General features: G+C 48.9%; 1 protein-coding gene across 8 annotated transcripts in view; it reads left to right on the top strand.

The window, feature by feature from the left end:
* MAP2K5 (mitogen-activated protein kinase kinase 5) overlaps positions 1-12925 on the top strand; it is a 235931-nt gene extending 223006 nt beyond the window's left edge. For all 8 annotated transcript variants that reach the window (XM_039865210.1, XM_039865221.1, XM_039865213.1 and 5 more), the window contains one exon: positions 12449-12925. In XM_039865210.1, coding sequence (XP_039721144.1) covers positions 12449-12553 — 105 coding nt within the window. In that variant the 3' untranslated portion in view covers positions 12554-12925. The remainder of the gene's footprint in view (positions 1-12448) is intronic.
* The last annotated feature ends 11110 nt before the right edge of the window (positions 12926-24035 follow it).

Here is a 24035-nt window from a genome sequence, read left to right as displayed (position 1 = left end):
AGCAATTTTTTTTATCTGTTTTTTGTTGATTTAATAGCCACAGAAAATGTCCCCTTTAGCTTCAGTCTTTGTGTGAATGGTTCTTTCTCCTTATTAAGAAACTAGAAAAACTGTTACTAAGGTGGATTTTATGAGGTAGCAGCCTTCACTTAATTCATGTTTCTTGTAGATGAGACAGTGGATATGAAGTGCTTTGAAAGGTTAAAAGTGTGATACTAGAGCTGGAAACCTGTGACTCACCTGCCTAGGGTGATGTTTTGTCAGTGCTCCTGGGCACCTCCCAGTCGACTGTTACCACCCTTCCCACTGCTCACTGCTCCCACCATCCATCTATACATTGGAGAGCATCCCTCTCCCCATCCCCACCCCTGTGGAGTCATCGCTGCATTTTCCAATATGTTAGCTTCATATTCATATGGCACGTCCTTATTATTTTTACTGGATTTCTGGTTCTGCATTCTTTTTTCATTCCTGATGGTGTTTGCTTGTGTCCTCTCTTTACCACTTTTGCCAGAGGTTAAACTACAGTCTTTTTAAAGAACCAGCATTTTATTGAATTGATCATCTCTGATATCTGTTTAATTCCTTTGTGTCTTTATTACTTGCTGCCTTATATTGTCTTTGGATTTACTTTTTGTTATGTTTATAATTATGTTTGTAATTTGACTCAGCTTATAGATTTTATCTTTTTTCCCTAAAATTTTATACAGAGCTATAAATTGCCCCTGACTATTACTTTAGCTGCATCTCACAAATATTTATATGCAATGTTCTTATTGTCATTCGATTCTAAGTAATTTCTAGTTTCAGTGAGGATTTCTTTTTTGACCCATGAATTATTTAGAAGTATTTTTGTATTTACGCATACCCAGAGGTTTTTGCTATCTTGTGGTCGCTGTCTACTTTTCATGCACCACGGTCAGAAAACATGGTCGGTATAATATCAGATCTTTGTTATTTGTCAAGAGTTCCTTACTCTACAAGGTTGATTTTTTTTTTCTGTGCTTGAAAGGAATGTGTATTCTCTTAATTGTTGAATGCAGTGTCCTATTTACATCCTGTAGAGCAAACTTATTAACTGTGTTAGTCACATATTTTGTGGCCTTCGTCCTTTCTACCTGCTTTATCTATCAGCTACTCCAAGAGCTGCGTTGAAAGAATTCACCTTGCAGTTCTATCAGTCTTAGCTTTAAGGTGGTGATATTAGGTGCCTATGTCAAAATATTATATCTTTCTTTCAGAGCATTTCTTTTTATCTTTATGTGCTGACTTTCTTTATCCCTAATGTATTTTATTTTAAACTTTATTTTTGTCTGATATTAATATACCTATGCTATCTTCTTTTGGTTAGTGTTTGTCTTCTGTGTTTTACTGTCACTCTGCCATCATCATTCTGTGTTCTTTTGTTTTAAATCTCTGCATTTTGTTGATTTTATCTAAGATTTTCTTTTAATTAATTAAGTTTAAACTTATCTATTGCTTTTTGATATACTTGAATATTTTTTACACTATTTTATACTTTCTACATTACTCTTTTGACTTTTTTCTTCACTCTTTTGGATTAATTTTTTTCTTTTTATTCTTTCTAGTTCAGAAATTATTCTATTTTAGCCACTTATCAGTTATACTTAAATTTTTAGTTTAGCAATGCCTAAGGTTAATCACTAAATATACTCTCCTCCCAAACAATATTCAGCCTTAGGTTCAATCTCTTACCTTTATATTAGGTAGCATTAGCTTCAACTGCATATGATAAAAAACAGACAGCAGCTTAAATAAGACGGCAGGATATTTCCCAGTTATGCGAAAGAAAGCAGAAAGTAGAGCGCCCAGACTAGTTTGGCAGCTCCTTCTGTCTTAACAGCCAAGGGGCATTTGAGCTCCAGCCAGCAGAAATGAGAAAAAGCAGTGCAAAAACTTGCCCTTTCTTTTAAAGACTGTTCTAGGAATTGGCACACAGCATATACGCTTACATGGCATTGGCCAAAACTAGCTGCAAGGGAGGCAGGAAACGCAGTTACTTTGCTAGGTGACAGTGTTTCTTTATAAAGTCAGGATTTGCATCACTAAGGAAGAAGAGAATGCATGTTGAGAGGCACTAACTTTCTCAGCCACAGCTCCTTTGCCTCTGGTCTGACGACTTTAAGAGTGCCAGATCAGTCCCTTTTATGTGTCATCATGGTCTAGGATTCTCATCTAGGATTGTCATCTTGTTTTCAGATCTTTAAAGTTAGTTAGTACTATTGTCATTTTTTATAACCAGTGTTTGTTTAGATTTATCCATGTGTTTGTCAGTTATTTGTTCCTCATTGCTAATGCATCCTACTTCTTCCTTCTGCGGTTTCTTTTTTTTTTCCAGACATACATTAAAAGTTCTGTCAGTGAGAGTCTGTGAATGGTAAAACCGAGTCTTTGTTCTGTGATTGCTTTCTCTTTGCTCCGACTCTTGACTATTAGTTTAATTGGGTTTAGTTTAGGTTGACAGTTTTTCCCAGTGCCTTGAAGATGTTCTGTTTTCCTCGCTTCTGCTCCTGCTGGCAAGAATCTTCCAAGTGCCTGATTACTGCCCTTTGTAGGCAATACGTCTCTCTCTCTCCGGTTGCTTTTAACATCTTTGGTCTTGATATTCTACAGTTTCCCAAAAATTTGTCCAGATATAGATTTCATTATATTTATTCTACTTGGAGATCATTATGATTTTTGAATCTGAGAATTCACGTCTTTCATTGGTTCTCAGAATTTCCAGCTATTATCTCTTTGAATATTCCCCCCTCCCCCACTGTGTGTGGTCTCTTCTCAGTCTTTCCTCCGGGCCTTTCTCTTTCAAATTTAAAAAGCATTTTCTTTCTTTCTCTACTGTGATCTGGTTAGTTTTCTCAGACCATTCTTCTAGCTAGCTAACTCTCCCCTCAGTTCTGTCCAATCTGCCACCTGGCTCATCCACAAAGTTTCCTTTTTTTTTTTGTTTCCCCAGTGACTATGTTTTATTTCTATGTGACATTTATTATTCAGATCTGTTCTCTTTTTCATAATATCTTGTTCTTAGTGTTTCAGTTTCTTCTTTTGTCCTTAATCTTTTCAAAAATACATTTTTTTTACATTCTTTCCAATTTTTTTTCTATTATCTCAGTTCTGAGACCTCTAATCTTCCTGTATGTTGTGTCTGCTGACTCTTGTCCATGGTGAATTGTTTCTCACGTTTTAGAATTTTTTACTGTGAGTTCATACTGAGTGAGGCTTATTACTGTGGAAATTCTTGAATTTCAGAAGTATTGCCCCAGAATGTTGTTGGGTTTTTTTTACATTTCTGAGAGACATTCCAGGGTACACTAGATCAAGATCAATGCTATATTAGTTAATCAGCCTGGGGTTCTCAGACCATAGAGGTACGCAAGGCCCAGCCTCATTTTTTTATTTCTTGAGTGACTCCCCTTAGAGCTCCCTTATCATCCCCTTTGCTGATGGGCAGACTTTTTCTAGCTCACCCCTTCTGTAGTCCCAACTTTGTTCAGGGTCTCAAGGTCAACTCCCCGTGTGGATCTTGTCTCCTGTTCTTAGTTCTTTATACTGCCCAGATCCTACATTCCTGAAACCAGTAGTTCCTCTTAGAGCCACAAGACTTGCACTCACACACTTATAATTCAGGTTTTCAGTTCCCTCTCAATTATCAGCACTTGCATATTTCCCTTCTAGTTCAACTATGCTTTTTAAAAAAAAAAAAAACATTCCATTTTATCTAGCATGGTGATGGCTTTGTAGAGGGAGGGCTTTTAGGCTGTCTTAGTCTCTCATCATCACTTCATTCACTCCCTATCAGAATCACTCCATGCTTTTCTGTTCAACAAACTTACTAAGCTCTCACAGTGTGCCAGGATTTATGCCGGTTCTCATTGTCTCTTTCCTGCCCTTCTGTACTCTCACATGCCCACTTATGCACACACATGTGAGCACACGCACACACACACAGCCAAGATCTCAGAGCTCAAACATCAAATCTCAAGAAGTGAAGAAAAAAGAGGAGAGAATTTTTCCTTCTGAGCATTGTGTCTTTAAAGCTCACCAGCACACAGCCGTCACCCCAGAGGCAAACCTTGATCATGCAGACACCTGTAGCTGGCCCCATAGTCACTGCTTCGACTGTGCTGCAGATTTAGCCTTTTAGGCAAGGCCTCAGCGTTATCGGAGCAAGGCCCCCACTCTCCCTCTGGCACCCTCTGATCTTGACTTCTCTGGGCATCTGCCCGGCTCAAGACTTCCTGGGGGAGCCAGCATCTTCCCTGCTATCCTACTGGTACTTTCTCAGTTCCCAGCCAGGGCAGCCCCCACAGGTGCCCCCCTTAAATGGGTAAATGGGCCAGAGGTACCACCCTGCCACTCACATGGCTCAGCTCCCTCTGACTCCAGCTTACGAGTGTCAGCATCCACGTGTTTACACCCATCACCATGTCCCACTGGAGTGATCTTGTGTCCCTTCCTGCACTACACCATACTGGTCCTGTGGCTGCTCTGTCAGCTCAGGCCCTAGAATGACTCAGAGACCTCAGGAAACATTGTGCTCTCTCAGTGGGCCATTTTCTGACCAATTACTCTGTATAGGAACACATAGATCTGCTCATATGAAAGGTGGTGAGCTCCTTGACCCCCTTAGATGCCTGTGTACAGTCTAGAATGGCTAGAGGTAAGCAATTTGCTGCTAATAATAGAATATTTGGGGAGAAACATCTATTTCTGTAGCAATTGTGAAGAATAAACTCAGGAAGGTTGATTGAAATGGCATGTCACAGCTGCAAACCATTTCTGAAGTCTTAAAAGGAAATGAAGGGTTGGAAGGGATCCCCCTGCCCCACCTCCAGCCATGGAAAAGCCTTAGAAATCAGAGGCTGAGAAAGCACAGTCTCAGAACAGACACCTTGCCTTGGAAATCTCTGTTCCTGTGGCTTTTACTCTAGTCCAGTTAAGCTCGGCTGGGTAGACAGGCAGATTCCACACTAGCTGCACAGAGACAAGGCTCCCATCCTCACCTTTCTGTCGTGCCCCCAAAAGTGTTCTGTGTGAAGGAATGATAACCACCCCTCACACTGCCCAGCATGTGTCTGTGAAGCACTGTCTGCAGAGAAGCACCTCATTTGGTCCTCACGACCCATCCAGTAAGAAGAGAGAGCAGTGGTATTCATTGGGGGTAAGGAGGCTAACAGCCTCCCCATGTTCTCAACCAGCCGAGAAGACTTGGGTAATGACAGAAAGAGAGTATTGGCTTCACTTCTATAAAGATCTGGATTGAAGGATGCTCTTACCTGTGTGACCCGAATGGCTGGGGATTTACCACCGAGTCCCTGTCAGGCCCCCCTCAGATTCAGAGCCTGCCTAGAGAGCAGAACTCGGTCTCCTTGTGGGCAGGTGACCCCCAAGCCCAGCCTGCTCAGTCCTTCCTCACTGGAGACAGGGCTCAGGAGTGTGATAACAGAAGCTCTTCCATGTAGAATGATGAAGCCAGGAGAATGGAGAATCCCTCCCTCTGTATAGATGAGGCCGTCGTGGCCTTCTCCAAGCCTTCCCAACTCTTGGATGGGAGAGGAGGTTTGCTGGCTCTTTGCATCATGCCATAGAGGGGCAGAAAGAAGAGTTTTTATTGAGATGTCTCAGCTTCTCCCTGCTGAGTCACCCATGGGGACTTCTCTCCAGCCTCCATCCCAACTGCCCCCTTTCTAGACTGCTCTTAATGACAAACCTGGAAGGAAGTGTTGACCCTGGGTATGATTCTGACTCATTGGTTCATGTAATTCATATTGTAAGGGCTGCCCAATGCCCTGCCACTTGTCAGCAGTTTAGCAGACATTGGACATCTGTGCATCCTTCCATAAATCATTTAACTTCTCTAATCCGAAGTTACTTCCTGGATAAGTAGGAATTAAATAGGTAGTTTTGAACCATTAGCCATGAAACACTTTTTATTATGTAAAATTAATGCAGAACCTCAATATTAATGTAGGAAAAAAGTGGGTTTTTTTAGCATGAATGTGTTAATATTCATGGTAGACATGTACTTCTTTATAAAGTCATCCATGAGACGTCACCATTTTGAGCTGAACATAGATGAATGTGTACATTACTTTTTATAGGTTTTTATAAACAGTTTAAAATATTTCCTATTTGAATCAAACATCTGTAGAAGCCCGAACACCCCTCACACCCTCCAGCTCCACCAGGCTCTGAGAAGGGCCTGAAGTGTTACCTCTGCCACTAGAGCTACAGTCTCAAAGGGACGTGCAGAAAGCCTCACAGGCTCACATGGAAACACTAAGTGATATGCAGTGCATTGACGCGGGGGCCTCTCCAGCCTCTTAGGTTGCCCCTTAGGTCACCTCTTACAAGCACCACCTAACTACAGAACTACCTCTACCAGCTCACTGGAGCAACCTGTTGAACTCATTGTTTGTTTTGAATGTGGCCAGGATGTAAGAGGGCCAGGCCTGCTTCTTTAAACAGGCTCTTGGGTCCTTGGCATTCTCTCCCATGCAGCGTCCTTGGTAGGAGAGGAGGTGCCTGGTGGCCTGGGGCTTGCCCTGAGGGAAGGGAGTCCTATTATCCAGAGAGGACCCCCAGGAGTCTAGAGCAGCCTCAGCCTGTGGAGCTTTCTCCCTAGGCCTGCCCAGCCCAACATCAGGCCCCTGAGGAAGCACCATCACTTACCAGTCAGTCTAACTAATCTTTCTTGGCAGCTGCTGTGTAATTACCCCTCAAGTGGCTTCCAGTCTAGTTAGGATAAGATGGGCTCAAATGACAGACACGTGGCAAAACAGGTGTGTGCTCTAGGGAGGTCGACAAGGTGTTTGTACAGTTCCATCTGGGAGAGAGAGCTTCCGTTTGGAGGCAACAAAGAATAGGCTCCCTAGAGGTAGACCTTAGGTTGGGGTGTGGTCTGCTGCTGGGCATCCTGTTTCTAACTTCTTTCTGCTCTTAACTCCAGAGTCTGGTTTCTGTAGCTTTGGAAAATTCCTTCCAGGCCCTGAGCTTCCGTTTTCTTGCTTCTCTAGCGTCTAGACCCAAAGAGTAGGAATGGAGAACAAGGGGTACTGGGGTTATCAGATAGACCACCCAGCTTGTGCTCCAAGGGTAGGCTGTCCTGCAGGATGGGTGCCACCATCCTCCGGTCCTGGCACTGATGAGAAGGGACAGCATAGTGGCTTGAGGCTTGGGCATGGTCAAGCTCTGTGGCCTTAGACAGGTTCTGTAATCTTTCTGTTCTTTAGTTTTCTCATCTGTGAAGTGGGGGTAATGTTAAAACTTAATGGAGTTGCTGAGTATTAAATGAGTTGTTTTATTAAAAGAGCCTGACACACGACTTTCAACAGGGAGGACATAGATATGTAAACTTTTTGCCACCCTAACTTAAGTTTATTGGTTAAAATTACTTGCTGAGCACCTACAATATAGAGGGTACTCTTTTTGAAAAGTAGAAATTTAAAATTCACCATGCCTGACCTCAGGGAGCACAGTAGCTGGTTCCTCCATGGCAGAAAAAGAGTTCTGTATTCAAACTCTAACTGCCATTTTTTAGCTCTGAGAACTTGCCGCACGTCACATTTCTTGGCATCTAAGTTTCTTATGTCTATAAATACCGGTGCTGGGAGAGTTCAAGGCCATGTGCAGAAATAAGGCAGCCAGAAGGCACTTAGCAGGTGTTTGGTAATAGGTGTAGACATGAGGAATATACAGATCACTTTGCCATGCCACAGGCCTACTACTAATTGAGGGCCTGCTACGTGCCGGGCCTTGTAGCCACACTAGCAAATTGTTAAATGACTCAAATGCATGATATTCTTTAAAAGTTATACAAGAGAAGAAAGTGTGGATACCCCAAATAGGTAAACTCCTATTTGAGAAGAAACGTGAAACCCAGCTGAGAGCAGAGTGAGACGTCAGTGAATGAGCACTGGATTAGGAGTCCAGACACCTGAGCCTCAGTCAGTACTTACCCACTGGGGCAGGCTCAGAGCCCCATTTCCTGCCCACACAGTGGGTACACTAACGCCTCCTGTCCCTGGCTCCTTCAGTAGAAGGGTAGAGCACTCCCACATGGACGGGGCTTGGGATTGTCCTGCTGTCAGTTATCAGGAAGGTATCTTGTCAAGATGAAATGGGTAGGCAAAGAATTAGGGACATTATGACAGAAGTAGAGAGTCAAACTCTAGCGAAACACTGGACACTGATGCCCAGAAAGAGAGTATATTGAACTACAGTTCTTCTTGGGTTTTCACCAACACTCTTCATCGCACCAGCACAGTTTGCTTCTCAGCCCTTACTGGCGGGGGCGTCTGTACTGGGTGACGCCAGCCGTCTTTGGTTGTTGACTTGTCTCTCTCGCTCTCCCCCGTGTCCCACTTTTGGATCCATCCTGCCTCTTACAGTACCATCCTTTTCCCTTCATTATGTCTTCATCTTCTGTGGCGAAGTTTGTGGACCATAATACTTCAACCCGTGCTGGTTTAATTGTTGCAATTGGCCCTGAGAGAATCCAGGAAATGAGAGTGGCTCCCACTGCCTGGTGATGAGGCCAGCGAGATCATTCAGCAGCTCTAGCCCAGCACGTACTCTGCCAGCCTCTGCAGAGAGTCCCCTAACATGCTTTCTGTATGGAGGACAGAGGCCTAGATGTCTGGATACTGTCACCTGGGGTAGAGGATGCTCTTGGTAAGCAGTATGTGGGTGTGCTGGCTTCAAGGAGGTGGGCCACGCCATGCTCCCACTGTTTCTTGTAGCTCGACAGGGCTGCAAGAGCTTGTCCACATCTGGATTCCTCTGTCTGAGAGGGATGTGCATTTCACCCAAGCTCTCCAGGGGACTGGAGCTCTCCTGGGGCCTCAGAGGCACTGAAGAGGAGTCTGTGAGGTCAGCTGTCTGGTCACAGGTACAGGAGAACACATGGCATGGCATTTCAAGTCAGGAGACCAGTGATGTGGGTCCAGCCCAGCCATTTGCTTCACTGACCTCAGACGGGTCCCTGAATGTCTGTTTCCTCTTCTGGGGGTGGAGATGCATAGCCTTGTGCACTTCCAGAGTGAGCATAGGGATTCAGTGGAAAACTCAGGACAAAGCCCTGGCAAATGCCTGGCCCACAGTACTCAACCCATGGTGCTGCTCTCACTGTGCCATTTTCATCCATCTCCAGGCATCTGGCCTTGCCAGGACTCCTAGAGCATCTGGCTGGGTCAGCGTCTGCTCAGGCCTCTCCAGAGCCACCCGGAACGCAGGCATCTCAGAGTGGCCGAGTGATTTTATGCTTCCCCCAGAACTGTCCATCAGATTTTATTTGCTCATTAAACTCATGAGGAATCCCTGTATCTCATATGACAAGGCTGGAGGAGTGTCAGCCATATGCCAGGGTCACAGGGGACACAGTTCAGTCCTAAATGCACCAGAGTAGAAACCAGAAGATCTGAGCTCAGCCCTAGCACTTTACCAGTCCCTTCCCCTCCCCAGGCCTCACTTCCCTCTTCTGTAAAATGGGGTTATGGTATACTTTCCCTGCTTTCACATGGGCTGATGGGAGAGTGAGATTTAAGTCAAAGTGACCTGCCACTGTGACAGAGCACTCTTCTAGTGCATCCAAGGGACTTTTCTGACAGAAGTCAGGACCTGGAATGCATCAGGCTCAAAGCCTGTAGCCTCAGTCCCACCTCTGACCAGGCGGGCCTGAATCACATCATAGAAATAAGGTCAGGGCTAGGGATTGCAATCTGGGTGTGGATTCTTCCACCTCTGTCCACCCCAGGTCGGTCCAAGGAGAGCCCTGGGCAGTGGGTTTGGGTTACAGAAACTTCCGATCCACTCCCAGCTCAGGGAGCCCAGTCAGGTCAACCATGAGCCTGCAGCCTCCACATCCTCATCTGGAAAGTGGATATTATAGTTCCCAACTATGTGATTCGGTGCACCTACACCAGACTGTGAGATGCTCATAGACCCTGCAGGCAGATATGCTGCCAGGCCCAGGTATCATGGCCCCTGGGGTTTGGTTGCTGTCCTGACACCCTTCTGCCCTGCTGTGTTTCTCTCTGAGCAGCTCTGTATGCCCTCAGTCCCCACACACCAGCTTTCTCGGTGTGTTCAGTGGTGGTCCACACTGCCAACAGCTCTGAAATTCACATGTTACAGCCCCGGATGCCTGGAGAGCCTGGGACCTCCCCTCCATGTCTTTCTTCCCTCTCTGTCTCCTTATGTGATTCCCCTTCCCATCTCTCCCAAACCAGTCAGTACAGCTGGAGACAGAACTGCTTGTCCAGGTCACTCCCTTGCAAGGTGGTGTAAAGCATCAGGGATACACAGGAGATGGGAGTCACCTCCCAACCAAGGGGAGCAGGAAAGGGGCAAAGTCTCCATCAGAGCAGTGGATGCCGACCCTCTCCTCCCTCCTCCCAGGACACTTGGACAAAATGCTTCCCTGCAGTGCGGCCATCAGCCTTCCCAACTGGAGGAATGCCTCCATTCTCCCCTCCTGCAGTTCCGCTCTGCTTGTTCCTGAACAGATGATAACAGAGATGGAGCATATGGGCCCCAAAGTCATCGGGCATTCTGGGAAAGTGACACTGTGCTACCCCAGGCTTGGCGGGAGGGGCCTATCTGCTCCTGAGCACAGCTTCTCCCTTTGTTCTTCACAAGGGCACAAGGTCGCCTCTCCTGAGCCTTCTGAAAAGGAAATGCACACTCTCTGACTTCGGGAAGTGTTCCCGCTATGTAGGCAGCAGTGTAGGAAGGCAGTTGTAGGGTAGGCGTATATTTGAGGGGAGGACATATGGGAGCAAAGATAGAGTTCCTTCGAGGCCTCTCCTGCCTCAGCCCCCGACCCAGGCCTGTGCTGCCTGTGGGACACCCACCCAACCCGGCCTCCACCTCCCTTTATTCAGCAGCAGTCTGCATCAGGAGCCTACTCCCTTGGGGTCCTGCAGGTGTGTTGGGAGCTCCCATAGAGTGCTGCATGCAGATTACAGGAGGTACCCAGCTGGGCTCCAGGCTAGCTCCATGATGGCCTCACTGGGTCCCTGCCCTGGACTAGCGGCACCCCCTCAGCTGGTTTTCCTGCCCTGTGCACCTCTGATGTGTTCTGTGTGCCTCTGAGCTAGGTCATCCAGGATGTGCATGGGATAGTGTTCCCGGCCTGGAATTGGGAAAGCTAGATAAAGGGACACAGCATCAGCTTAGGGTGAGGAAGCCTGGACAGTCTTCCTTCCTGTCTCTAGAGACATTTCAAGTCTGACCAAGCAGCCCCTTTCCCTTCCTGGCCTAGCCCTCAACTTTTCCCACAGACGCTAGGGTCTGGGTACCCAGGTCATCTGAGCCCTGGGCCCACATGCCTCCCAGACACATGATAAGCTCATTTGGAGGCAGCTCGGAGCTTCGGGCATGTGGCCAGGGGTTGGTGGTCCCCGACTGGCGTGTATAAGGAAAGCAGCCGTGAGAGCCCAGCTTGGGAATAGGGAGGGGGCCCAAGAAGGGTGCAGAAAGCAGGAGGGTGCAGGGTAAGTGGAGCCGGAAGGCTAGGAAGAGGGGAGAAGGAGCTGGGGAAAGGGAAGGCAGGAGGGAGCCCCATTTTCTCTGCTCGCCCACTGTCAGGCTACCCCTTTTGGTAGGGAGGGAGCTGGCAGGTGTTCATTCCTTAGCAGAGAAGCCATTTGATGACAGGAGAATGTTTTTCCATTTTCCTTTCACCTTTGACCTGCGGCCAGGGTGATCCTGCTTTTTTCTAGCCTTCCTGGGGAATTCCCAGGAGGCCTTGAGATTGTGAGTATGAATCTTGATTCTTCGGGCCAGCAAGGGAGGGGACTAGCTAAATATAATCCAGCCTGCCCGTGGGCTAAGTAGGTTAGAGCCTGAGACAGGCCCACGGAGGCAGTACCAGCCCCTCCAAAATTCAGCTCCCAACTCCTCACTAGGAACCAGAGCAGACCTGAACACACCAGCACATCCTTCCTCCCTTCCCTCCACTCGTAGATTGTGAGCTTTAGACAAAGAAAACTAGAAGGGATTGATGTGGCCACTGACAAGATGATTCTCTGGTCTCTGCGCAGCAACTGAACTGGAACGCCGGCAGCTCAGGAGCCAGGCCGTGGCCAGCTGGCTGTTGGAATGATGCAGGGCTGAGGAAGGGGCAGGCAGCGTGGAGTTTAGACAGGCCTTCACCCCTGGGGAGCTTTCAAGCAGGTTGGAATCTCAGGAGAAGGTAGCCAGCACCGGGCAGTCTGAGGTGTGCCGTGAGTGCTCCAGACGGGCGTGTCACTGCTCTGCCATGGGCCTCAGTCATCCAGCTGTGAAATGGGGTTGATCGCCGCCCTCCTTACCTCACAGGGCTGTTGGGGAGAAGAAATAAGATCTGGGCGGAGAACGGGCCTTGGCAAGTGTAATGAAGTACAGAGTCTGGGGACTGCCTGTCACAACCTGCTCCTCTTCTCCGCAGGGCCACCCGTTCATCATGCAGTTCAACGATGGAAACGCTGCCGTGGTGTCCATGTGGGTGTGCAGGGCGTTGGAGGAGAGGCGGAGTCAGAAGGGCCCCCCCTGAGGCCTCCGTGGGGCGCCGAAAGCCCAAGACTGGTCACCAAGGGGAGACCCCACCTGTCGCACCCCCTTTCCACTTGCTGTCTGCACCACAAGAGCTTTGCTGGCCTGGGCTTCCCTGCCCTCACCTGCAGCTCTACTGGCAGATGGCCTCACCAGGGAGCCGTCAGGGACGGCCAGCGCCGTCCAGGGCAAGCCTTCTCCCCCTCCAGTCTGGAGGCATTGACTGGGGGGAAGGGAGAGATGTGGGAGCATCGAGAACGGAGGCTCCTATGCCCCCATCCCTCTTCCTTTTTCCTAACATTTTCATTTGTAAAGGGTCAGGCGCCATCAGCATCACTGATGGGAATAAAAGTATTACTGCTTTGTGACTGCCTTCCCTGTGAGGGATGTGCTGCTGTGCAGGGCACCTGTTACCCACCCAAGGTTTGGGTCGGGGTGGGGGCTCCCACTTCACCATGGGTGTGTGGCGACACCAGCCCCCAGGGCCCACAGCTGCCCTTCCCCAGGTGCCCGCAAGCGCCTGAGTGCTTCCTGACGTTCTGGGCTGAGGCCAACAGCCTGGCCCATTGACAGACCCGAAACCAAGGCATGGAGGTCCCCGAACCAAGTTCCTCCTTGGCAGTGAGTTAGCTGAGCCAGCACTAGAGCTATCTCAGAGCCCCCGTCTTGTGCTCCTTGCTGGTCTGGGGTTTGTCCCACAAACATAGGTTGGACTGTCTCGATACAACACCAGTTCCAGTACAGTGATTTGTCCCTGGACAGTGGGGTGAGGAGGAAGCTGGAGCCCAAGAGTTGGAAAAAGGCCTGAGAAGTTCTGAGAGGTCCTTCTCCTACCTTCCACCCCCATTCCCCACCATCAGTTCCTCTTTACAGCAAGCTGCCCCCCACTGCCCTTGACCCCACACGCAGCAAACCTCATTCACCTTGGGCCATTCATAGCCATCCTCTTAAGTAACAGCTGCCCACAAGGCAAGCATAGTTACCCCGCTTTTATAGGCGAGAAACTGAGGCTCAGAGAGGCTCGGATTTCCCCTTGGAGGTCATCCCAACACATCCAGAACCACCTCCACCGCTTTTCCATTTCCTTCCTCCCAGGGCCCGAGCAACACGCTGGGACTTAGCCATGATTCTTTTCTCTTTCACACCCCACACATGTAGCCCACCTGGAAGTCCTCTTGTCTTTACCTTCAAAACGTTTTGATTCCACCACTTCTCATCCTCATCAAAGGGCCCACGCTTGGCCCGGTGGAACTGCTCCCCAGGCCCTACTCCCTCCTTGCCCCCCATTGTCTATTTTCCACAGGGCTGTTAGAGGGAGCCAGTTAAAACAAGGTGGGTCATGGCCCTGCCTGCCTCAGAACCTCTAGGTTCTCCCAGCTCACTCAGGGGACAAGCCAAAGACCCAACAATGGCCCGTGTGACAATCTCCCCTCATTATCTCTAACCTCAACTCCCATCATCCCGTCTCACTCTACTCCAGCCACCGGGCCTCCCCACCGATCCTGGAAAATCCAGGCACGCTGTCGTCGGGCCACGGCAGCGGCAGCTGGCCGGCCCCAGGTCTGTGCTCTCTCCACAGTGTGAGGCTATTACTGGGAAGCTGCTGCCCAGCCCTGGATGACCCAGCCCAGGACATCTCCCAGTCCCCCTTGCGTTTAACAGGGGCCATGTGACTAGCGCTTGTCAATGAAATGAGAGCAGATGGTATCTTGCTTCCTGACCAAGAAGCTTAAGATGCAGATGTGCCTCCTTCACTCCTCCTTTCTCCATTCTCTTGCTAAATAAAATGCCTGTGGCAGGAGGCGTGGGAAGGCTGAGCTGCAAATGGAAGGAGCCTGAATCCTGGAGTCACCACATGGAGGAACAGGCCACCCAAAGAACACCTGCACTGGACTAGTAAATGATGTGCCCTAAACCATTTCGTTGATGTATTACTGGCAACTGTATTATGCCAACTAATATAGGCCTTTGTACCTGGAATGGGAGCACTCTTCCCCATATATCCACCTGGCTTACTTCTACACCCTTCCGATCTTTGTTCAGATGGCACCTCGGTGAGTCCTGACCTGACCACTCTGTTTAAAGTGGCAACCCTCCCACACCTGTTCCCTGGGACTCATGCTCCCTTTACTGGCATCATTTCCTCCATTGTATTCGTTACCATGTGACAACCCACTGATTTTACATTTTATCTTCTGTCTCCAAGCTTCCCTGCTTCCCCCCTGACTCCGACAAGGGCAGAGATTCTGGTGTTTTCTTCACATAGTATTCCTAGTGCCAAGAACCAAGGGCCTGTCCTAGCAGGCACCCAACAAATGTTTTGCTAGCTGAGGGGCCAAAAGTGGCAGAGCTGTGATTCCCAGCCCAGGCTCAGTCCTCCGTGAAGGGGCCACCCTATGTGAAGCATCGTTTTGTTTCCCCAGACAGGGTCAGCATCATTTCAGTAACACTTTTCAAGGTGGTACAAGGTGTCCTGCTGCCCCTGGGCCTTGGATAGAGCATTCATATTACGGAGCGCTGCTGTCCCCTGGGGCTAGGAAGGCCACAGAATTGGATGCAGCCCAGGCCATCCAGGCAGCCACTCCCTGGGTCAGTGCTCTGGCAGGGAAAGCTGCGAGGGGCACAGATGTGGGCTTTTTGAAGGAGACACCCAGTGAGTGGGGAATGCTCGAGGGCTCCCCAGAGGGGGCTGGCCACCCCAGAATGTGAACCAGCCAGCACCCAGAATTAATGCTTGTCCTTGCTTTGAGAAGTGGCATGCGGCAAGCCTGTCATCCCCACACCCCAAGCCAGGGGAGGTGGTGAAAACAAGCATGTACCTCATGCCAGCACTGTGTGCTGAGGGCTTACTATCAACTTGTTTAATCTTCACAATGATCCCATGAGGAAGAGGATATTATTCTGTCCATTTTATAGATGGAGAAACTGAAGCACAGAGAGGCCAAGAAACTTGCCCAACGTCACCCAGCAAGTCAGTAGCAAAGCATGGTTTGGAACTCAGAAGCCCACGCTTAACCACAGCTCCAGAAGTCAGTTCCCCAAGCACGACATATGTGCATGCGAGCATGCACACATGTGTCCCACCCTCTATACTTAGCACAGAGTTTGCATACAAACCCTGGTGTGCAAAGATATACTTTTGGGAATGGGGCCAGGGAGCTGCTCTGTGTCCAGCCCCCCCGGGGACACCCAGAGTGAGCGCCCTCCAACAGCACTGTGAAACACTGCTAGAAAGCGCATCGAAGCCCTGAACCCAGAGACTAGCTTCCAGGTTGGCCTCAGAGCATGTCTCCATCGGAGCCTCAGTTTCCTCACCAGGAAATGCAGGGGTTGATCTCCCTGAGTGCTGGAGCTCCTCTCGGCCCTGATGTTCCCAGCAGTTCTCACCCCTTGAGGCCTTGTAACCCCATGAGCATCCCACAAAAGTGACAGCCTTGCCCCAGAATGACGTGCACCCACATGCGCACACACTGTTTGGTTCACAACTAGGGTTCATGGAGCCCACCCACTCATGGACTCCAAGTTGAGAGCCCCTGCTTTGGGTCAACCCCCACCCCAAAGTCTACGTTTCCTTCTGTTTGAAGTATTTGGAAGATGGACAGCTAGGAGATCCCTCAGGGAGTCTGCAAAGCCCCCTCTGGCTGGAGGCCAAGGCCCCCTTTGGCCTGTTTAGGCTTGGTCATCCCTTTGATCACCTTTGGCAGCCCAGAGGCCAGGCCATCCTTGCCTTCATGAGTCATTGGAAGGCTGAGACCTGAAACACAGAGGGGCAGGAATGAGCTGTCCCCTCTGCCCAGAATGCCACCCCACCCATCCTCACCCCATCCACATAGCCAACTCCCACTCCAACCTTCAAGCCCTTTACTAGCACTTTCTCTTGAAAGTTGCTTTATTCCCTCCTCTGGGTGCAGACTGTGAACCACTCCAAGGCAAGGGTGAGTTTCACTCCTCTCCCCAGGACCTGGCCTGGACTGGCACATGGAAGGTGCTCCAAGGTATGGGAGTGCTGGCAGGATGGAAGGAGGGAGCACTCAGGCCCGAGGTTCTTGGGGCAGCTCCCCCTCCCCAGAGCTTGTCACTGTCTTGCTCTCATCTCTAACTCCAAGCCTCAGTGACACTCATGTGTCTTCTGGAGCCAGATCCCCATGGCATGCAGCCTTGGTCATCTCAGACCTGCAGGGGAGCCTGGAAGGGAGCATTTTGGGGGGACAGAAGGGTCCTCACAGGGTCCCCAGCTCACATCAAGAAACAGATGTCACCCTGGCTTAGAGGTATGGAGGGACCTCGGCACTCAGCCACTGTCTCTTCCTGGTTCTGTCCTTTGGTTTTCCCATGTGGGAAATAAAAGTTTCCAGAATCCCAGAACTTTGGAGATCTTCTAAAAAGTCAATGGAAACAGAGGGAGGGCAGGTGGGCCCCTTTTCCCCAGATGTGGTGAGACACAGTCCTTGTGGCCCAGCTCAGGTCGGGGGAGGTGGTCAGGCCTGCAAGGTGGGCTAGACACTATAACCTGACTGAGAGAAGCTGCAGGTACCCTGCCTGGAGGGCAAGGACCTGGGGCCTTGTTTCAAGCCAAACAGAGCCACATCTTTTGGGGAAGGCATGTGCTTCATGATCTCCGCACACTTAGAGCTGAAGGCCAGAGTATAACCTCAGAGATCCCAGGATGGTGCTGGCCATGCCCCTCCATCACACGGTCAGAAGGGGATGGACAGCTGCCTCCACTTGGGGCAGGGAAGCCCAGAGACACTGCCATGCTGCCTCAAACACGTCTCCCATCCCAGCTGACTGCTGCCCAGATTCCCCACTGGAGCTTCATCTTTTGGCTAAATCTGGGCCCTCTCAGGATGGAAGCCTCTGTTCCCCGTCCTTGTGGAAGGAGGGTGGGGAGGGAGAATACAGGACCTGGAGTCCTGGCGTTGGGGAGGGAGGCAGTGTTGGACAAGCCTTCAGAGGGGCAGAAGGGAGGCAGTGCTGGCAGCTCACAACGGCCCAGGCAGCCAGCAGTGTCCTGACTCCACTGGGGCCAGGTGGACTCCCAAGACTGTACCTGACCGGGTCCCAACTTCCACATCAAGAGGACAGGGCGTTTTCACTTCAAGCAGCCAGAAATAGCTAGCTCAATCCAAGGGCATGAGGGAGGCTGAGGCCAGCATCGGGTCGGCTCCCAAGGGTATGTGGCGAAGGCCAGCAGGTGTGGTAATGTGGGGAGGATTTGAAGGGGGACCTCAGGTAGGTGTAAGCATTAAATGGCTCAGGACAAAGTCCCCAAGCCTGATCCTTTGTGAGCACTGGCTGCTAGCAGTGGGTGAGGGGAGCCGTAGGGCAGGGCTGGGCTTCAATGGCGCTTCTTAGCTTTGTCTTAACTCCTTTCCGGTGGACAGTAATTGTGTCCCTGATCCACCAGAGACACTCATAAACTAGAGCACAGACGGGTGGGTGGGGCTGGCAGTGGGTGGCACCCCTCAGTGGGAGGCCAGGTGGAGGCCCTGAAGACAGCTTGGACTAGCACAGGCCACTGAGATGGATTATAATGTGGATCAGAGCCCAGGCCTTGTAATGACAAATTTTCTGCTGAGCAACTACAAATATTCACTGTGACTTTGGGCAGAGTCTGAAAAAGACTTTGTTTCCTCCCTTGGCGGTATCATTTGTCTTGTTTTGAAGCCACAAGATTGCAGGCACGAACTTATAGACTAAAGTTTGTCTTAATTGCTGTGGTGTCACCACCTCTCTGGCAGATAACAGCACAATGAACGAGTCGATGGGGCTGAGCCCTCCAGGTCTTTCTTCTAAAGTGAGACAAATTTCTCTCCTTTGAGCCCAACAGTCCATCGGCAGTTCTGTCATTTATTTATCTCCCTAACAGTTTGCATTAACTTGCAAGGGATAAAAAGTCTCTCCTGCTCACAGACTTAGTTAAAAGCATCTAGTTGGGGGAGATCGGGCTATGCGGCTGGTCCTTCCTAAGAATTTGCTTTTTATATCCCCCCTCTTTTGAGACAGAAAGGAGCAATGGGGACACACACTGGGAAAAGCAGTGAGGCAGCAGAATGGAAAAAGAGCATAGGGGGTTCTCAGAGTCCCCGGGTCCAGACCACTTTAATTCTGAGAAAGAAAAGAAATACCACTGTCTTGCAATATCATATACCTGGGCATGGAGAACTCTCTTCACACTCATCTCATCTGGTCCTCTCACACCCCTGCGAAAGGCGGGTGTGCTCACCCCACCTCTGTCCCCCACTCCATGTTCCCATCACAGGGGTGATGCTCTGCTCCCTGAAGGAGTCAAGTCCTCTCTGCCTCTGAGCCATTGCGCCAGCTGTTCTCTTAGCCCGGGACACCTTTCCCTGCCAGCCATTTGTCTCCTGCCCAACTCCTACTCATCCTCCAAGGCTCGGCTAAAATGCATTCCCTCTGGGGAGGCATTTGCAACACCCCACCTGACTCACCTGTGACTCAGGAGGCCGAGACAGAAGTATCCCTCCATTGGGTGCAGATACTCTCGCCTGCTCTCACCCATAAACTTTTAATCAAGTTCCCCACACATACTCCAGCTTTTAAGGGCCTCTTTTGTTAGAGATAGCTGTAGTAGACAGAATGTGACAAAAAGATGTGCACATCCTAATACCCGGAAAGTATGAATATATTATGTTACACGGCAAAGGGGAATTATAGTTGCAGATGGAATTAAGGTTGCTAATCAGCTGACCTTAAGATTATCCTGGATTTTCCAAATCAGTCCAGTGTAATCACAAAGATGGATCATAAAGTGGGAGAGAGAGACAGGAGAAGAGAGGCAGAGTCTGAGGTTTGAAGATGCTGCTCTGCCGCCTTTGAAGATGGAGGAAGAAGCCAAGGAATGCAGACAGCCTCTAGAAGCTGGAAAAGACAAGAAAGTGTATTCTCCCTAAAGACTAAGAGGAATACAGCTCTGCTAACACCATGATTTTAGCCCAGTGACACCCATTCCCAACTTCTGACTCCAGAATCGTAAAATATTAAATTTGTGCTGTTTTAAAACACTGTGGTAATTTGTTTTAGTAACAATAACCAACTAAAACAATATTTTCTCTTCACTTCCCAGCCCGGGCCACTCAAATGCCTTTGGAACAAACACTTCCATGTGTCCATCCCTTTACAGTTTATAAAGCCCATGTTCCAGACCCCCATCCTCAGGTGCCCTCTGTACTCACCAGCCTGCACACCCACACACGCTCTCTCCCAGCATCATGCACCCAGCACCACCAATTCCTATTCTTCAAAAGTCAGGCTCCCTCTGGCTTCCAGCTTCTCTCCTCTCCCCACTCTCTCCCCAGAGCTCAGCCTCCTTGAACCCTGGAGGCTGGGCCCTTACAGGGCCTCACCAGCCCTGGATACCAGCTGGGACTGGGGATGCTTCCAGAGCCTCTCCAGATCCTCAGCAGTGCCCAGCAAAGGCACTGGAGACACTATTTATTCATCAAATATTTCCTCAGCTCCTCCTACATGTTGGGAGCTGGGGACAAGGTGGCAATTGAGGCAAGCTAGTCCCCATGCTCTGGAGCTGACATTCCAGCAGGAGAGACAGACGAGAAAGAATACTGTAATTTCAGATGGGGACAATTGCTGTGAAAAATAAATAAAACAGAGTAAAAGGATAGAGAGGGACAGAATTAGGGCTGGAGGTGGCAGCAGTGCTATTGGGAGGAGGGTTGATTTCCTATTTCCATTGATACCGGCTAAGGAAACTTGAGCCCCCATTACGTGCCAGGCGCTGTGCTGGGCCCTTGGCATCTCTCATTTTAGTTCTCCCAACAGTCCTATGACGCCGGCATGCCCATTTCATGGTCAAGGAAGCTGAGGTCCAGAGAGGTGAAGTGATTCACCCAAAGCCACACAGCTAGGAAATAGTAGCCCTAAGATTCAAACCCAGACCTATCTGAAGTGAAGGTTTCCTTAGCAACAGCTGTCTCCATGTAAGATGCAGGCCATGTTCTCTTAGGACTCTCACTCCAGTAAGAAAGACAGAACATCCCATAGTTACTCCATCCCAGGCTAGTATAGTAATAGAGGCACATGCCACGTACTTAGGAAGAGAGAAGAGAGAAGTGAATTTTCACTGAGGGAGCATGAAAGGGGCAAAGCCTCAATGATATTTGCCAGAGAATGACTGGTTCCAGATTCCTGAGCGCTTACAGAAAACTTCCATTTGCATCTGCAGAAGGAGAGGCTAGATGTGCCCCTACTCTAGGGAGACCCCCATCTCTCCTGGGGAAAAGAGGATAGTCATTTCTCCAGACCAGAAAAGACAGTGAGGTGCCAGACAATTTAATGGGGAGAGTAATTTTTTCAACAAATGGTGCTGAGACAACTGGATATCCATGTACAAAAGAGGGAATTTGAATCTTTATCTCACATCATACACAAAAATAACTCAAAATGGATCACAGACCTAAAAGTAAGAGCTAAAATGATAAAACTCTTAGAAAAAATATAGGAGTAAATCTTACAGCGTCGAGGTCAGCAAAACCTTCTCCGATATGACACCAAAAGCACAAGCAGCAAAAAATAGATAAATTGGATGTCATCAAAATTAAAAACTTTTGTGCTTCAAAGGACATTATTAAGAAAATAAAAATACCACTCACAGAACAGAACATATTTGCAAAACCTATATCTGATAAGGAACTTTTATCTAGAATATGTAAAGAACTCTTTCAACTCAATAATAACACTACAAATAATCCAATTGAAGAAGTGGGCAAAGTTTCCAAAAAAACATTTCTCCAAAGAAGATGTACAAGTGGTTAATAAGCAGATGAAAATATGCTCAAAATAATCAGTTATCAGAGAATGCAAGACAAAACTACAACGAGATACTATTTCACACCTGCTACGATGGCTATAATCTAAAAGACAGATAATAACAAGTGTTGTCGAGGATGTGGAGAAATTGGAACCCTCGTACATTGCTGGCAAAAACGTAAAATGGTGCAGTGCTTTGTAAAAACAGTCTGGTAGTTCCTTAAAAGCATAAACATAGAATCAGCATATGATCCAGCAATTCTATACCTAGATGTATACCCAAGAGAATTTAAAACATACAACCACACAAAAACTTATACATAAATGTTCATAGCAGCATAATAGCCAAAAAGTAAAAACAACCCAAATACGCATCAATGGATGAACAGATAAACAAAATGTAGGATATCCATGCAATGGAATATTATGTGGCAATAAAAAAGGAATGAAGCACTAATATAGGCTACAACGTAGATGAACCTCAAAAACATGCTGAATGAAAGAAGCCAGTCACAAAAGACCACATATTTTATGATTTCATTTATATGAAATGTCCAAAATAGGCAAATCTATAGAGGCAGAAAGCAGTGATTGCTTAGCGCTGGGGAAGGTGAGGAGATGGGGGTGACAGCTAATGCGTATGGAGTTTCTCTTTGGGGCAATGAAAATGTTCTGAAAGTGATGTGATGGCGGTTGCACACCTCTTTGAATATTTGAAAACCCATTGAATATACACTTTAAATAGATGAATTATGTGGTATGTGAATTATATCCCAATAAAGCTCAGCCTTTCTCAGCAAGCAGACTGGACTCCACCAATGTTCAGGCAGCTGTGCAGAAGCGATCTGAGGCTGGCAAGGAAGGGGGACCTCACGCATGCTGAGCATCTACTTCGTGCCATCTACTTCGTGCAAGGCTGTGACTAGGGGGAAATTTTTCAAGACCCTGAGAGTGAAAACTTCCTTAAATTTTGCACCCTAGGCATCTCACTCTAGTCCCAGACCTGGCTATGTGCCATACACCTAGCGTCTTTTTTAATCATTATGACATCCTGGTAAGACCCATATGACTACTTTACAGATGCAGGTTTAGAGACTCAAACGGAGCTAACTGGGATTTTAACCCAGGTCTTGCTGGCTCCAGAGTGGGTTCTCTTTCCAGCCCTCCCCTTCTCCATGAGTGGAGAAGGCCCTGTGAAGGAAGCCCTTGCAACCAGGGAGACCTCAGCAAGCCTGCCAGGGCCTATCCCCACCTCCTAAGAGAATAAGCCTTTGGTCCTCTGCCTGAGTAGCCTTGTCTGAATCTGTGTGGAAGATAGGAATCCCAAGACCTCCTAGACATCACTGAGGAGCACAGAACCTTCTACTCTTGAAGAACCAGATTGAACACTAGATATCAAGACAACTATGGCCAGCAAGTCAACTGGGACCCGGGCTGAAGCTCACAGCCCTTACACTTAAATGCTTGTTCACTCATTCATTCAACAAACATGTTGAGCACTTACTGTGTGCTAGGCCCCGTTCTGGGCCCTGGGAATACAACGGCAAACAAAACATCCCAGTGAGAGAGACAGAAAACACTCCCAAACAAATAACTAATCAGAAAACATTAAGCAGTGAACAATCCAATAATGAAAATAAAACAGCATGAGACAGAGAGAGATGGGGGCCCAGGCCAATAGGCAGACCCAGAGGAGGCCCTGTGTAGTGTCCAGGAGTGGCCTCTGAGGCTTCTGAAAGGCAGGCACTGGAAAGAGAAGTCAAGGCCGTCTACTCTGTGGGGCAGAAGCCTCTAGGTGGCATTGAATCTTCTTGGTGTGTTTCCTTGAGTTGGTTGGAAATTTCAGGGTGCCCACAAAGTCTCCTCTGTGCCGAGGACCTTGGAAAGAGACTGTGGCTAAGCTGGGGCCCAACAGGAAGGGAGCCTTTGGGTGGGAGAGTGGCTTGTGTGGATCTGGCATAGGGCAAGGATCCAAACTAGAGATCTGGGAGGAGGAGTCCTGGGTCCAGCTGAACTACTTGCCCACTCTCTTACCGGAATACCTCTGCTCAGGTCTTAGGGGCTTCTATGTCTGGTTGGAGCCAAGAAATGTGGTCCTGGGTTCCCTCCTCAGTCTCTTCCAGTCTAACTTGCAGATCCAAGTACAGAGAGAGCCCTGGGATGGGCAGAGCCAATTCCCACGACCTGCAAACCACTCCCAAGGCCTTCTGACTCTGCCCCTCCCCCCAAACTTAAGAGACCTACACTCAACCAGGGCCCCAACTCTTAGCGTCCCAGGAGAAGATGGCCCACAGTGCTCCTGGGCCTTGGGGTAGGTCAGTACTTCAAACCACAAAGTGCCAGTCAGTGTGTCCATCCCACAGATGTAGATATTGAGGCCAAGTCAAGGTTTATGGTCACTTAGGTGGTCAGTAGAAGGAAGAACTGGATCAGGGCCGAGACTCTTCTTGCTCCTTTTGATGTCCCCAGGAACCGGGAGTCCTCTGCTGGGAGGAGCACAGGCTTGACCTCCGATCCCAAAGAGCGCATCTGGGCTGCAGGAAATTGGAGTGCACGGTCTCTGGCGAGTCTCTCCGGCCTCTCCTGGCCTTTGTCTGCCTCCTGGCACTGGATGTGAGGTGGGCCAGGAGCTCTGAGCCCTTGGTGGCGGGCTCACCTCTACTCAGGGCGGCCCAGAAGGCCCCGCCCAGCCGCCT

The sequence above is a fragment of the Pteropus medius genome, unplaced genomic scaffold (assembly GCF_902729225.1).
Source record: "Pteropus medius unplaced genomic scaffold, Ma_sr-lr_union100, whole genome shotgun sequence".
Classification (NCBI taxonomy): Eukaryota; Metazoa; Chordata; class Mammalia; order Chiroptera; family Pteropodidae; genus Pteropus; species Pteropus medius.
The sequence above is the reverse complement of the archived record's forward strand: the minus strand, read 5'-3'. Positions and strand labels throughout refer to the sequence as shown.